Source organism: Penicillium coprophilum (assembly GCF_028826855.1).
Source record: "Penicillium coprophilum strain IBT 35676 chromosome Unknown utg000002l_segment0_segment1, whole genome shotgun sequence".
NCBI classification, from domain to species: Eukaryota; Fungi; Ascomycota; class Eurotiomycetes; order Eurotiales; family Aspergillaceae; genus Penicillium; species Penicillium coprophilum.
In genome coordinates this window covers 2284152-2300245 of record NW_026622722.1, presented here as the reverse complement: position 1 = coordinate 2300245, position 16094 = coordinate 2284152, and the positions used below count along the sequence as shown (strand labels likewise).

General features: G+C 50.9%; 4 protein-coding genes across 4 annotated transcripts; 1 reads left to right on the top strand and 3 right to left on the bottom strand.

The window, feature by feature from the left end:
* Nucleotides 1-46: 46 nt before the first annotated feature.
* On the bottom strand, nt 47-1296 carry N7500_002930 (NAD(P)H-quinone oxidoreductase; the record flags this gene model as incomplete). The annotated part of the gene is made up of 3 exons (XM_056674076.1): nt 47-673; nt 731-1089; nt 1272-1296. 3 exons carry the CDS (start codon nt 1294-1296, stop codon nt 47-49), a joined length of 1011 nt encoding a protein of 336 aa, XP_056534601.1.
* Nucleotides 1297-1993: 697 nt separating this feature from the next.
* On the bottom strand, nt 1994-6966 carry N7500_002929 (DNA-binding E3 ubiquitin-protein ligase SNT2; the record flags this gene model as incomplete). The annotated part of the gene is made up of 3 exons (XM_056674075.1): nt 1994-2309; nt 2393-6368; nt 6426-6966. The coding sequence occupies 3 exons, from the start codon at nt 6964-6966 to the stop codon at nt 1994-1996; spliced, it is 4833 nt and encodes a 1610-aa protein (XP_056534600.1).
* Nucleotides 6967-9329: 2363 nt separating this feature from the next.
* Nucleotides 9330-12665, top strand: N7500_002928 (DEAD/DEAH box helicase; the record flags this gene model as incomplete). The annotated part of the gene is made up of 9 exons (XM_056674074.1): nt 9330-10139; nt 10196-10378; nt 10428-10896; nt 10951-11122; nt 11172-11333; nt 11395-11841; nt 11932-12352; nt 12459-12573; nt 12634-12665. 9 exons carry the CDS (start codon nt 9330-9332, stop codon nt 12663-12665), a joined length of 2811 nt encoding a protein of 936 aa, XP_056534599.1.
* Nucleotides 12666-13060: 395 nt separating this feature from the next.
* vtc4 (putative vacuolar transporter chaperone (Vtc4)) lies at nt 13061-15649 on the bottom strand (the record flags this gene model as incomplete). Its single annotated transcript, XM_056674073.1, has 5 exons — nt 13061-13461; nt 13516-13540; nt 13579-15048; nt 15105-15567; nt 15645-15649. 5 exons carry the CDS (start codon nt 15647-15649, stop codon nt 13061-13063), a joined length of 2364 nt encoding a protein of 787 aa, XP_056534598.1.
* Nucleotides 15650-16094: the final 445 nt, after the last annotated feature.

Genomic DNA, 16094 nt, shown 5'->3' with positions numbered 1-16094 from the left:
TAAAAGTATATATATTTGCATCCACCTATATTATATAGACCAGTCCCTACTCAAAAACACAAATAATCTTTCCCTTAGTAGTGTTACTCTCAAGCAACGTATGCGCCTCCTCAATCTTCTCAAACGGAAACACCTTCTCAACAAACACCTTAAACGTCCGATCGCAGAACCGCGGCAACGCATGCTCAACAAGCGTATCCCGCAATTTACGCTGATACTCCAGGTCCCGACTGCGCAGCGTACTTCCCTCAATCCGCACACGTTTATACAACAACGGCGCAATATTAACCCCATCAGGTAACTTACCACCGCCCATCAGACCCAGCAAGACGATCCGACTATCGCGCGCTGCAACGTCCAGATTACCCTGGAAATACGTCGCACCGATAAAGTCAACAGTTAGATCGACGCCCGCGCCCGACGTCGCAGCCTGAATCTCCTTCGCCCAGTCCTGGGTCTTGTAATTGAAGGCTTTCGTCACGCCGAGTTCTTTCTCTAGGAAATCGATTTTCTCTTGCGAACCTGCTGTAGCGTAGATGGCTTTTGCGCCGGCGTCTTTGGCAAGTTGGATGCCGGAGATTGAGACTGACGAGGCGCCTGCGTGCCAGAGGACGCTTTGGCCGGATTGGAATTCGCCAATTAGGAAGAGGGCTTGCGAGGCTGTGATCCAAGTCTGTGGGTGGTTAGCGACGGTTTCTGTGAGAGAAGGCAGATGATTGTATGTGCGTACCTCGGGGACTCCGGCTGCTTCTTCCCATGATAGCTGTTTGGGTTTGTGAACTAGCATATGGGTTGAGACGCAGATGTATTCAGCGTAGGCGCCGCCGTATGCGAGGCCGAGTACTTCGTCGCCGATCTGGAAGTCTTCGTGGCCGTCGGGTCCGAAGCTCTCGATCACGCCGGAGAACTCGACGCCCATGGTTGATGGTGCTTGGGGTGGGAGGGGGTATAGGCCTTCGCGCTGGAGTAGGTCCATGCGGTTCAGGCCAAAGGCCCGGATCTTGATGATGGCTTGGCCTTCTGTGGCGGTGGGCTTGGCGATTTGATCGATGAAGAGGCTCGTTGCGGGGCCTTTGCCGCCTTTGATTCCTGGGGGGTTGTCAATTTTGGTGTTGACATTATGTAGAGGGTTGGAAGTGTGAGTTTCGAGGAAAGATAGGCGTGAGGAGGGCAAATGAGTTGATATTGGTCCATGTATCATTCTCAATGCTTCCAATGATGCAGATGACATCGGGATATCAGGTGGAATCTCCAACCCCGCGTTCACTTACCGATAGCTCGCATGGTGTCGCTCATCTTGAGTGATGTGTACAGCGTTCAATGGTTGTTTTTTATTCAATGATTGGCAGAAGGCACTTTTATTTATATCCCTAGGAGCTAACACCCAGTTATATCGAGCTGACCTCATCTCAGGTGCCGCGGGCCGGGCAGCTTGATCGACATTTGTCAGCATCGCCAGCAAGGTTCCGCGTCCCACATATGTTGGAGGGTTTATAATCCACGTCAATGCCGGACAACCGAGTGGATAGTTTGAAGAAAAGGATCGTAGCAATGGTAATCAATTCATCTAGCTGGAAATAATGGGTAATGGGTAATATCAATCGTAAAGTGGCCAGCCCTACTCCATGCAATCCATGATTTTCGACCATATCAAGCCCCCAACCGCTCCATAGCAGACTCCACGGACTTTTCCCCGGTGCCGTAATTCAAGACGCCAAAAAAAAAAGCAAGGACATAAGAAAGAGAAAACCCCCACAGTGTGAAAGATGGTGGCCGACAGGTGGATCTACCGGGTAGAAAGGCCCAGGATATCCGTGGCTGGAAGAGAAAGGAAAAGAAAGGGAAGTGAAAACAACCAGAAAGGAAGCCCAACCGCAGACACACTTTTTGTTCATGGGATGCCGTGGCATGCATATGCAGTAGCAGTAAAAGCAAATAGGAAAGGACATAGGTCACTATCATACAACTCAATTATAAGCACTCGGGGATATCGTTATGAGAGAAGATTCTTGAGCGATGGGCTTGCGCTCGCTCCAGTCCCAGCAGTTGTGCCATTGACCCCAGAGTGCCGACTGCTTGGTGGCCCGCCCATCAGGGAAGGTGGTGTATCTTCCGGTCGAGTAGGAGGGGTGGCGGTTGGTCCCCGGGGGTCAATACGTGCCTGCGTCACTGGCGGTGAGTGAGAGGGAGCTCCTATCACACGCTCGACAGAGTACATGCGAGGAGGTGGACCGCCATTGAGGGCACTCAGGGAGTTCTGGGGTGACCGGTTGATCGTTGTCGCTTGCACGATTGGGGGGATGCGGACGCTGCATATGATCGCGGCGGTGGCTGTGAAAGATGCGGCGAGCGGGCGGGTACAGGTCCATATGGGCTCTGATGAGTGGAATACGGCGGTGGTGGTCCCGAAGGCCCAGCGCTGGTATAGTGTTGAGGTGGCGGTCCTGCAGGATGGGGTGGCGGGTAGTTATTCATGTGATGGGGAGGTGGCTGTGCCTGGGGATAAGGAGATGGCGACATGCCGTTGCGAAGACCGACGTCGGGCGTGAGGCGTTGCTCGTATGGTCCAGTGTATCCTGGTCCGGGATGTCCACTGGGTGGGTGAGCAGGAGCCATCGGGCGCCCGAGCACGCTACCTGGGGGAGGAGGATGCGGGTGTTGGTGTGGATGCGGGTGGGGCAAAAATGTGTGGCCTGCATGGCCTGCATGGCTCGGATGACCTGCATGACCGGGCATTCGTGAAGTGGGTATCATGGGACGTTGGGCAGAGTAGGGTGAAGGCCGTTGGTCGGGCGTAGGTTCGGGTACAGGCGGAGGAGGAGGCGCCGGGTTCTTCAAGTGACATTTATGACATTCGTATGCCAGTTCGCAAGGATCTCCATTGTGCTGAGGGAAGCCACCTTGGGGTACATGATGAGGGTGTCCTGAGCCATTAACCATGGGAGGTCGTCGCCCAATGGCCCACCATCTGGGACTAAAGCCTGTGGCACAACGGACGCATTTGCGGTTAGTCTCCACGCCAGGAGCTACCGGTCGTGGTGCAACATGGTTGTCGGTATCGATGTCCATGGGATCTTCAGTCACCTCGTCCAGAACCGGTTGAACTTTTGGGGTATCCTTGGAAGCTGGCGTAGTAGTTGTCGACGCCCGGCGGTTCGCGTTTGTGGGTGGGTGTGGCGGAGCTCCAACAGATTGTTGATGCATGTACGCTGCCTTGCGAACAGTTCCAGTGAGGGTAAGATCAGCCTGTTTATAGGTCTGGGCGAACAACTGGAGGGCGTTCAAATGGTCCTGGTTTGTCTGCTCACCAATTTCGTGCAAAACAGTTGGCACGTTGTGATTTGGACAATAAACGGCAGGTGTTGCTGCTCCAACATCTTCTCCCAGACGAATAGCTCGCATGCTATCACGGCGCGAGCTCTTCACGGGTGTTATATCGAAGCCGAACCGGTAGTGTGCTTGGAAAGCACAGCCCACGTGGAAGTGAGCATTGCAGCCAGCAAAGCTACATGGTATACATGCGCCCTTACTTGACTTGCAAACCTTACACGTCTCACGCCACCGCTCCTTGGGAATAGATCCGAATCCTTCCGCGGGCTCAAGCTCCTCCGCATCGCCATACTTCAACTCCGGAGTGAACAAGGTGCAAAGCACGTGGGCCCAGTTGTTGCCTGCAGTGCGCTTCAAAGGTTCTCGAGGACCGACAGGCTTGCCAACGGCCTCCTGTCGCTGGCGGTAGAGTTTGATTGCCTCGGCAACCATCTCCTTCTCCATACGCTCCTTTTCCTTGTCACGCTCGGTCTTCTTCCGGGAGTTGTTCTTGGGCGTCTCCATGAGATCGTGCTCGGTCCATGAGACTGGGCAAAGGACGCATGTATAGTTTGTAGATATTGACGGAGTGCGGTCGTTGGAGCACATATCACACAGCCATTTGTTGCTGGCGCGTGAATCCCGTACCCCGTAGCAATTGCGATGGACTGTCAAACGGCAATCCCGGCATGAAAGATGCTCTTCGCCCAAAGGCTCGACTTTGTTGCAGATTGAACAAGGAAGAGTCTTGGCCTTTGGTGGGTCAGGAACAATTGGTGGAGCTTCCACCACCTTCTCGGGGGCTGTCTTCTTCTTCGGCATAGGCTCGACAGATGTCGCGGCTGATGGTGCGGGGGTGTCCTTGGCCTTCTTTTTCGTCGCATCTACCTTTCCTTCCATCTTTCCATCCACCTTGCCATCCACCTTGCCATCCACCTTGCCATCCACTTTTCCATCCATTATGAGACGAGGGTTTGTATCAAGCGGAATACTCATGGCAGTTGCCGTAGTTGCCGTAGCAGGGGTGATTGTGAACGGGGTTTCGGTAGCTACAATCAGTTGTGCGAGCATTTCCTCATCGATGCGGCGTCGCCATGACTTGTTACCACTGCTTGCAATCCTCTTTGCAACTTCATCGACGTCTTCATATTGAATTCCGTACTTCCGCCATAGCAGAGCACAGCGAAGACAGAGCGCAACGGTGAGCATAGGGCCTTTGTCTTTCTTGTTTGAGGGCTCGGACGGAATAACGGTGCCTGGTGGAACAAGCGGCGCACGGCGCCACTGTCGTGAATGGCGGGTGGAGCAGAACTTGCAATGGAATCCACGCTTCTGAACAATGGCTTTCTCGGAGTCGAACGCGGAATCATCGTGATCATCGGCCACGTCGTCGACGAGTTTGGAGGAAATTACACTTTGGCGACGTACTTCCTTCTTGCCGCGTCTGCCTTCATAACTGCCCCAAATCTTCCGGCCGCTGGGGGTTTTCTTCCACATGTAGTAGAAACGGACGATCTGATAGATGTGGACTGTCTTGACGTGTTTCATGATATTGCGCCATTCGGATCCATACTTAGCGACACCCTGTTCGAATAGCTTGAGTTCCTCCGGTCGAATGTGAGGCTCTTTAAGATCCTTGTACTTGTTGGTTTTCTTCAGCTTAGCCAGAGCAGCCTGAACATCGAAGCTCTCAGAGTAAAGAAGTGCAAGGGCTCTGTCGAGGAAATTCGTGGAGTATTTCTCAACTCCAATACCAGGGGCCAGTTCCTTGGCTTGCCGCATATAGTCATCGATGAACTTTTCCCGGTCTTCAACGCTTAAATGAGAGCCTGGTGCATCATCTTCGCCACGGGCGGGGATCTGATCGGGACCCGGCATTTTGAACTGAAGTTCAGCTGTGCGTGTCTGCTTTCCATTTATTGTGACCGGTTCGTCCAGACCACGATGTATGTATCCCGCTGGCTCATCTTGAACCCATGGTGGTCGGTTCGCCCTCTCGCGCTTTGCAGCCTCCATTGCTGCCTGCGCATCCTTAGAGAGCTTGCCATCCTTTTTGCCACCGGGGACCTTTGATTTCTTCTTCGCATCAAGAGGCTTCACGTATTCAACTGGGCGGCCGGGCCAAGCGGGGACCAATGCCTGGTGTCGTGTTCCTAGACGTGAGCTAGCTCGGGGGTAAATTCGATCATCGTAGTCCAGAGCATCCTCCACGCGGCAGTGAATACCCAGGTATCGATAAGGCCACATTTTGGCCTGTGCAATCTGTTCCACGGTTGCGGGCTGAGGCATGAAATTTTCCTCTGCCGCGGGAGTGCTGGCGGAGGTGCCGTTTTCTATACCATTTGCATGATTATGGGGATCCTCTTCCTCCTCTTCTTCCATGATCACATCTTCGCCATCTGTTCGGATGCCGCCAGTTAATGGTGTGTTGCGTGCCTCGAGTTTACGCTCTTGGGCGCGACTGCAAGCGGCACAAGCCCAAGCAAAGCCTCGAGCTGGTTTCTTGGTTAAGGCGGGTCGTACACAGTGCATGTGATATGTTGAATTGCAAACCGCGCAGTCAACGGATTCGGAGTTTGCAGCATATAAACGGCATCGCTTGCACGTCTTGACGGCCCCGGTCAATTCTTTCCCTTTGCCAATCTCGACAAGAATAAATTTCCAGCGTTCATCGAGAACCTTCTTGACGTTGCTCGGAACATTAATGATATCTTTGGTCGGAATGACATCATAAAGGCGATGGATATATCGATCGAACATTTTGTCGTACCAGAAACTGTTCCTGGTCTTCTTGTAACAACTGACGTCCTCAATCTCTGACACGTGTCGAATGTCACACTTGCCCCGTAATGAAGAAAGGGGACAGGTGTCGGAGTGCATTGAAGCAAAAACAAATCGACTATCGGGAGAATGGCGCTGGATATCTCGTGGACGGTAGTACCAGTTGACTCTCATAGCCTCAATCAAGCCACCCGGCTTTGTTTTGGATGGAAGAAATTCCATGATGCGGGCTAAATAATATGGCTCCCCCGGAGGTTCGCAAATTAAATAAACATGATCTAGGGGAAAGAAAATTAGTTTCATAATCAATCACATTGAAAGATGTGTGAACAAACCATTGAGGGCAAAAGTGGTGCCATCGTCGGCTATTAATTGGCCATCCTGGAGATAAGGTCCGTGGTTTTCGAAACTCACCATATTGGTGAAATAACCTCCCTCGTCATCCCCTGGAGGGGAAGTGAAGATTTTCTTCACAGAGCCCGAGTTGGGGGTCGAACTTGGCGTGCTGGCGGGTTGTTTACGTTTTCTCAAATTAGATCCATTTGCATCCTCAGGTCTGGCAGAAAATGAAGAGGTGCCTGGAATGGCATCTTTGGCCGATCCATTTGCGTTCTGACCGTTGGGCAGGCCCTTTTTTGGTTGCGTTGAGGTTTTCTCATCCACATTAGCGCCATTGACAATGTTGTTGAGTGCTACGCCACTGTGCCGTTTGGCAGACTTTGAGTTTGGCGCAGAGAGATCGATATCCGCGTCTAAATCACGGTCCTCGGCGTAATTAGGCCGAGGAGCATTACGACCTCTCGATCGCGTGCCATACGCGGTGGCGGAGCCATTAGCCGAATCGGCCACTGCCTCCGGAGAGTTGGGAGTGGTCATTGAGTGATCTTTTTAGTCATCCACGGGCGAATGGGGGTGTTGAATAGAGAAGAAGTTGAGAGAAAGTGGAAATATAAAGCTCAAAGGGAGCTGTGGCGGATATTAGTTGGGAACCCGTATCCTTGAAAGTGCGGGACCAGTTGGAATGCAAAAAGGAAGTGCGAGAAAATCTCAAAATACGGGTAGGTGGGCAGATGGCCGATATGATTTGGGCTCCGGTGCAAGACGCGAACTTCACAGGGAGTTGCGAAGGGAAAATCAAAAAAGTGGGAAAGACAAAGAGTGGACCGTGTCAGATCTTATTCTCTGCAGGGGTTGAAGGGTGTTTCCGATATCAAGAGAACACATGAATAACATAGGGGATTCACGCTAACAATAGGTTGAATCGGCTGAATAGGGTAGAAGGAGAAGAATCGAAGAATCGAAGAATCGGAACTTACAGAAAATGAATATAAAAAGTGATTGAATAGGGGAGAAGGTAAAGAGAGAGAAGAGAAGAGAGTAGATAGAGAGTGGAGGGAGGGATGGGTCGGGAGAAGCGGGTCAAAAGTTATTTAGCGGGAAAAAAGACGATATAGCCCAACGGGGAATGGGGAAGGGGGAAAAAAAAAAAAAAAAAACGAAAAGCAAAGGAAGAGAGAGACAGTCGAGGATCCCGACCAGGCCCCTAGTCCCAATATGTTAATATGACGGATCCCCAAAGACAATGGACCTTGGACCTCCCTTGCTCAATATGTTTCTTCCTAGAGGAATGCTGCGATATCCGTATGCGGAACGTGTATAATGGCCTTATATATATGCCCTGGTCTGGAGCTGAACTGATATTGGCAAAAAACACATACAATACATGACCTGTACCTAGATTATTTGCTATGAATTTTCCCCGTTCGCCTGATCCTGTGTGACCAAACACCCCATTGACGAATCTCGGAGGCAAGAAAAGAGTCTATAGATCCGTAGCCAAGTAGGAGATTACACAGAGGGAGGGAGAGAGGTATCAGACTACAACAGAGTATAGGTAATTAAACTTCTCTCCAATGACGATCGATGCCGCCGAGAACTGGCCGAGGATGATGTGCCGTGATCTGTTTAGGTATAACGTGCCGGACTACTCCGTTAGGAAATCCACCCATGGGACTGGGTAATTTATGGAATTGTAGATATGTAATATAGTAACAGTAGTAACAATAGTAACAACAGTGACAATAGTAACAACTTGGAAATGACATTTGAGAAAGGTGAGATGTATACATATATATCGTAGATATATATACGGCGATCAGACCTCCGAGGAACAATCCAAACATCCCGCCTGACAATGACAGTGATCACCATTACGATGGGCCCAATCTGTATTAATGTAAAAAGTCCCGGGTATCAATTCTCGAAACCTGCGGTGGCAACTTTCTATGTTGTCCAGGGGAGATGTAGAAGAATATGGCGATATATATCACATTCCAATACACCGAATTCCGTGTTCGTGTTATCGCCATACTTACTGAATACTCAGAATCTTGTCTACCCTGTGAATCCTGCTAACCCCAATGCATAATTGGGTGGTACGCGCGACTCATGATACAATCGTTATGACGCCTCCACCCCGATCGGGGTCTCAGATTCTGTACAGAGTACGGAGTGCCTGGTCCTCAGAACGGACACCCAATGTTGGAATTTTTGCGTTTCCCCCCAAAAGTTGTTCTTCTCTTCTCCCCAGTGCGGGTCAACCTAATCATCCATCTACGTGGTTAGGTTCACAGGTTGCCACGATGTCTAGCCGCGAGGCAGATCCATCACCGTTGGCCCCAGATTGTCAGCCGACCCTTTTCGGCTCCGACTTACGAGAGTAGACAAAATCGCCCCAATCGTTTCTAGGCGTTGACATGGGGCTATGATTATCGATTTTAGATCGTTGTGCGCTTTTACCAGATAGTCAGAAGGGTTTCAGGGCTTGGAAGAACGGCATCCACACGAGCCTCCACACAAAGTACGATCTTGTAGGTTCCCGAGCAAGGGAGTGCCATATCGGAACATACAGTGTAATTCATGCAGAGCATGTAGAGCATGAAAGCATGCAATAGGAAAAAATAATCCCGCAATACGTACATTGGAAACGCAGCGATCGTCTCAGGAACATCAAGTCAAGACAGCCTTGGCCTGGGCAGGTGGTCTGAGCGGATGACATAGCCGCTGATATAATCTATCGCGCCTCAGGCAAAGACCAAGCCGCGTAGAACCAAAAACATGGGGAAAGAACACCAAATATTAAACAAATATTCAAAAATCAGAGAGATGGCCAATTTGGATTGAATCAAACTCTGGCCTTCTTCCCTCCCTAGACGAATGGCCGAACTGTGTTAAAAGGCATGTCGACATCGGGTCAAGTCCAGTCTCGGTTCCAGACATCCATTGATATCGCCCGTCGACAAGCGTATCACGTAGCGCCCGTGGCAGGACAGAAGCGACCGACAGAGCCCACAGAGCAGGTTCCCGATATCCCACCCGGCCCAATAGTAAAGCAAGCTACCTTCCCTCGCCAAAATGTCAATCCAGACATACTGGAATCAGTTCCGCTGCAATCTGCCCGGGACCTACTAGCCACCCCCGTCCATCGCTTGACCGCCAGCAGGATTCATCTCGGCGCGGGCGCGGAGTCATCCCCGGATGATCCTCAGAAGGCTGTGGCTGCATCGATTGCCCCGCCTTCCAGTCAGAACCCTCTGCTCTCCCTGTCTAACCCGAAGTATGGCTTACCGCCCACACTCACGGCCAATTTTGCCGCGCTCGGTGTTAGAAGTATCTACCCGTGGCAGGCGTCGTGTCTGTTGGCGAGGGGCCTGCTTTCTGGTGAACGTCATTTAGTCTACACGGCGCCGACGGGCGGTGGAAAATCCCTTGTTGCGGATGTTCTGCTTTTGAAACGTATTATTGAAAATCCAGGACGTAAAGCGCTATTGGTTTTGCCTTATGTTGCTTTGGTTCAAGAGAAGCTCAAGTGGATGCGTCGCATTGTGCAGGACGTGGAGAGAAATGTCCCGCATGATGAAAATGACTCTAAGTTCCCTCGGCGATGGAAGCAATTGCACAAGACGATCAGAGTGACCGGCTTCTTTGGTGGAAGTCGGACGACGGCCACTTGGGCTGATACTGATATTGCTGTTTGTACGATAGAGAAGGTACGCGCGCTTGGCCTTCCGTGTTGCTTGCAGACTTCTGATGTTCCTTAAATTAGGCCAATTCGTTGATAAACAGCGCAATCGAAGAGTGTAGTATTGGAGAATTGGGAGTCGTGGTTCTCGACGAGTTACATATGCTCGATGACGAACACCGGGGCTATCTATTGGAATTGATGGTCACGAAGCTGCTTTTATTACAGCAGGACATCCAGATTGTTGGAATGAGTGCCACCCTTTCCGTGAGTCTATGGTTCAACCCTTCGGTGGACTACTCTAACGGGTCTACAGAACACCGAGATGTTGGCACAATGGATGAACGCCAAGTTCTACATCTCCACTTACAGACCAATCCCCATCGATGAATACTTGGTATACGAGAATGGAATCTATCCAGCTGCAACCTCGAGACAATTGTTCCAAACGGCATCTAAACTGACTGCTGCTGCGTCTTTACACGACACCATTCCTCCCCACCGAATCATTGAACCTTCTACCTTCAAGCAGCTCAGTAACTCCGCCACAAATGCCATGGTAGCGTTAGCAGTCGAAACTACAGCCGCTGGGTTTGGATCATTGGTGTTTTGTGGTAGCCGGAGCGCATGCCAGCTTCATGCTGCGACTATCGGTGAAGCAATGCCGCCAGCGGAGCCCGAAGAGTTGAACAAGCGACTTGACCTTCTTGCAGAACTGCGGAGTCTTGCCTGTGGGCTGGACCCAGCTTTGGAAACAACAATCATCAGAGGAACAGGGTTTCACAGTGAGTTCTCTAACATTCATGATAGAGCTCTCACTTTTACTGATGACCATTTAGATGCGGGCATGACCACCGAAGAGCGGGAGCTAATTGCACAGGCCTATGACCAAGGTGTGATAAAAGTCCTCGTGGCCACATGTAGTCTTGCTGCTGGTGTCAACCTCCCTGCGAGACGAGTTATCATCAATGGTGCGCGCATGGGCCGTGAACTAGTAGGTCCAGCTATGCTGTATGTGGCCCCATCCCGGGAATGAGGAGTGGAAGCTGACAACAAACAGTCGTCAAATGTGCGGTCGTGCTGGCCGGAAGGGCAAAGACAATGCCGGCGAAACTTATCTGATCTGCGTGAAAGCTGATATGCAGGCTGTTTGCGATCTGTTGGACGCTGACATGCCAGCCATTGAGAGCTGCCTGGCACCGGAGAAAAGAGGCCTCAAGCGGTATGTATTCCTCGTCCATCCCTATATTATTTCCCCCGAATCATTCGCTCACATCCTAAAGGGCTTTGCTCGAAGCTGTAGCAACAGGACTAGTATCCGGCTGCGAAGCAATCAAAGAATATGTTCGATGCACGCTTCTTTACCGCTCATTGGACAAAAAGATCGCATACACCATCATGAAATCCGCTCTCCAGGAACTAGTCGACGAAGAACTTCTCATTTTCCGAGATGACGAATCCTACGAAGCCACGCCGTTAGGACAGGCAGTCGTGGCCTCGTCATTTTCCCCCGAAGACGGCCTTTTCGTTCACGAAGAGCTGAAAAGAGCATTACAGGCCTTCGTCATGGACGGTGACATGCACATCTTCTACATGTTCACCCCGCTCCAAGCAGCAATGAACACCCCCATCGATTGGCAAATCTTCCGCGATCAATTAGACAGGCTAGATGAGAGCGGTCTCCGCGCTCTACAATTCGTCGGAGTCCAACCTGGTTTCGTCAACACAATGTACGTCTCGTACCCCTTCCCCTCCCTACTCCATCCATCCTACACACACTCCCAACCCGACCTAATCCCAAACTAACACCCAACCACCAGGGTCCAATCAGGCGCCTCCCTGAAAGAAACAACCCCAGCCCAAATAAACCAAGCCCGCATCTACCGCCGAGCTTACACAGCCTTTCAACTCCGCGATCTCAGCAACGAAATACCCCTCTCAACAATAGCCCACCGCTACAACATCCCCCGCGGCACAGTCCAAACCCTAGCACAGCAGTGCCACGGTTTCGCCGCCGGCATCGTCAAATTCTGCCAACGTATGAACTGGGGCATGATGGCTGCCGTGTTGGATCACATGCGCGATAGACTCGAGGCTGGCGCGCGCGCGGACCTGCTCGAGATGGCACAGGTTACTTTTGTCAAGAGTTGGACGGCGAGGTTACTTAGGGACAATGGATTTAGGAATCTAAGGGCTTTGGCTGAGGCTGAGCCGAAAGATTTAGTTCCTGTTCTTATGATGGTATGTTTGGGCATTTTTTCTGGCATTGTTCCTGCTTGTCTCTTGGGCATTACGCCTGGGTGTGTATGTGTATGATCACCTGCTAACGCGTCTCTCGTATGGCTAGGCCAATCCTCGCAAAGCGCAGAAGAGTCAACTCTATCCGACAGAGACGGAGAGGTATTCTGCAAAATTGTTGAATAAGGCTGAGACAATTGTTGCGCATGCAATTAAGATCTGGGGTATGTTGTACTCTTTGGAGAATTTGTTTCGGAGATATACTGACGAGGGCTATTTTCTAGAGCGGGAGATGCAGATCGAGTTGGAGGAATGAATGAGCGTTTCTTTTCACGTACATAGCCTCGATGGCTACGGTTGGCAGCGTTGGATTTTGTTATGATGTATACCCCAAATTAAGTCTTTTTCATTTGAGTCCTGTATGTATAAATGGTTACATATGAACCCTGAATACTTCGTATGTTATATCTCCAGGTCAACAAGATCTTCAAAATAGAAGGAAACCAGAACTTTGGCACCAATCGAGTGTTATTCTCATATATGCAAAAGTATGTATGCGGTTTGTACATGATTTACAATCCCCCAACGCCCCAACCCGAACACCAGTAGATACAAAGATAAGACCTCAACAGCAGTATAGAAAGTGATAAAACTCCCAAAAGAGATAAAGAGAACGGGTTCGGTTCTTCTTTTCCAAACAAATGAACAGTTTTACAGTTCGCCATGCTTGCCATGTCTCGGCTCGCCCTCTGACCCCGGCGCAGCCATAAACCCACCAGCGCGCACGCGCAGCGCAAAGTTAATCAAGATGATCACGACGAGACCGATGCTGACAACCGTCGGACCCCAGCGCTCGTAGTAGACGCGCTTCACGTCGCGACGCTTGCGGATCTTGTCGACGCGCCAGATGTACAGGAAGAGACTGTAGACGAGGGCGCCGGCGGCGAGGATGGTGAAGGCCCAGGATGAGACGAGGGTGGCTGAGTCAGAGCCGAAGTTTAAGAGTGTTGCGGCAATTCCACCGAGGATGATGGAGAATTCTAACCAGGAGAGGAAAGTTCTCTCGGCGGCGAAGTAGACTTTTGGTTCCACGCGGATGGGAACGAAGATGCCTAGTTTGGTGTTAGTTTGGGTGATGCACGTAATAGCATGGAGGTGAAACTTACGTTTACCCGGGGGAGCCTGGAATCGCTGTAGGGTTCGTTGGTGGTTGCTCAAAACAGCGATACCACGCTGTTCGGGGGAGGCAGGGATGTTGGACGCGGCCGGGGGATTATCGCCATAAGACCATGTGCGACAGCGTGGCCAGCCCGAGAGAGGTAGTGTTTGGCCAACTGCTGCGCGTAGTAAGCACCGCCTATGCGACGAGCTTCTTCGAGTTCGTCGGAATATACCGATTCGTCGTCCGAGTCGTACAAGGGGTAGTCTTCGTCGCCGGGCAGGGGCTGGGCGGCAATGCGTTCTTCGATATCCAATTCGTTGCCATTGGTTTCAAACAATCCATTTTGATGCTCTGTATGCTGTCCGTCTAGTGCACTTTCTTGCGGACTCGGGCTTTCGTCATCATCCGAATCGTCATCATTGGCGGATATCGAGGTACTCGCTGGCGGTCTGTGGATACCGAATTGGCGGGTGGCAGGTTTGCGGATGTCTACACCCATCTGCGGGAACCAGAATGGAAGAAGGTTGATGCGAGTAGGGAACAGGGTCGCTGTTCCGTGGATGAATTTACTGAATTTCGGGACTGCCTCAACCAAGTGACTGGAAGTCAAGTCGCGAATCCACTGAGGAGGTTCCTGGCCTGCCTGGGTCTGTAGTTTCACCTCCAGCACAGCATAGGGGAACCGGTCAATATCCTCGGGAGGTAGCTGGGAAAATGGGTAGTCGACTCCGATATCCATACGACGCCAGTTGTTTCCAGCCCGTTGGCGGCCGTCCAGGTTATCCTCTCTGATCATGGTCAGTTCCGTGTCAAGAGAGATTCGAACACGAGCATCACCCGGCAGTTGAAAGGCAGTGCGGTGGTAGAAAGTACGGGTGACAGGCACCAAGCGGCGAGTAATGACGCGGTACTGAATCTCGCGGGCTAATTGCTCCAAATCGTCAATCTCCGACGGGCTCTTCTTACCCTCCTTGCGCATCTTGTCGAAGACCTGCTCAACCGTCATGCGGCCATTGAGATAGGCGTTCACGTTTTTTTCTTTGAGCACAAAACGCGCCTTGACGGACTTTTCTCCTGTCCAGTCCTCGCGGTGTGTTTTTCGCTCCACGAAGATCTGGTCACTTTCCATCCCACCATACCAACGCAGTCGAATTGCCTCAGCACCCTCTGTTTTCTTCAGGCGACCCTGATACAGTTCCCAGGTGTCGGTGTTGTCAAAGTAGATGGAGGAGATGGCCGTGTCCTTCTCTTCAAATTCCTTGCTGGCATTGAAGACTAACACTGGCAAGTGCTTCAAGATCACCAGCTTCAATTCCGTTATATTATCCCGGTGGACCCAATATTTTGTGGTTTGACGCACAAAGTTTTGTTGGGTGCCACCGGCGGAGGCGTCACCTTTGACCGGGTTACCCTTGGTCCGGACTAGGTCATACAACTTGGATAGTTTAATCACAAAAGCGTCGTAATTATCCTTGAAGAAAGGCTTAGCCTTCAGACGTGTCGCGAAGACTGGCTTGAGGTACCAATGAGTTTGTTTCTGTGCGATTGTTAGGGGATTGGGGGCCGACTTGAAAATTGGAAAGGAAAACATACGTCATGCTTCTTGATGATCTTCTGGAAGCCCGTGTAGTTCAATTGAGTGAATTTGGCCAGGTCGTGAACATCGGCAATGATATCGCTGAGCACCTGCTCAAGCATCAAGAAATCTGCATCGGTGGGCACGGAGCGAGCGCTTCGAGTACTCTGGCGACGGGAATCGGCCGAGTTCTCCAGGCGGGAGACAACATCGTTCACTTCGACCTCGCTTTCTTGAATACGGGCGACAATCTCTTCGCTCTTGCGCTTCTGGAATAGGAATACCTTCTCTAACTCGCTCTCGAGCAAGGAAACGAAGTGTGTCTCATCCTCCTCTGTCCATTCTTTGCGGGCGGGCTTGGTGTTATCGGAGGTTGGCTCGTCGACAAAATCAGTCTTGAGAGCTTTCTTAAGCTCGTCATAGGCAATGTAGTAAGGATAGTATTCCTTGATCATGGAAGAACGGAGATATTCACCGAACCTATGGAACAATTGGATTAGTATGCTAAAAGCGCGGGGGGGGGAATTGGCAATGACTGGAGGATAGGAGTTACACACCTCATGGTGGGCAGGGAAAATTGTGAGGAATTGAGGTTTATCCCAAGCTCATGACGGGAGGAGAGAAGAAAGAAAAATATCCCGGTGAGGGGAGCAGGGAAGCCAAAATTGGAGGGTTGTAGCTCTCCGAACAGAAGTCCCAAGAGATATGGGTCTCCCGAACTCGGCTAGTCCGATGACTAGCGGGTGACGGCCCCATGTCATCAAAGCGGGTGCGTGCAATTAGTCGAGGAGAGACGATATGATACAGATTGTTAAGATTGGGGACTTTCGCTTGCCAGATAGCTACGGAATGACATTTCAATATCTGATTTTGTTTTATGTAGTTCCAAATCTCGATCAAGATGTTGTATGTTGGTTATAATGAGAATGGTCATGACGATCTAGATGTACTTTGGTAATTTTGGTATGGTAATTATGTATTCGCAATACATCCACCCCTTGGTGACG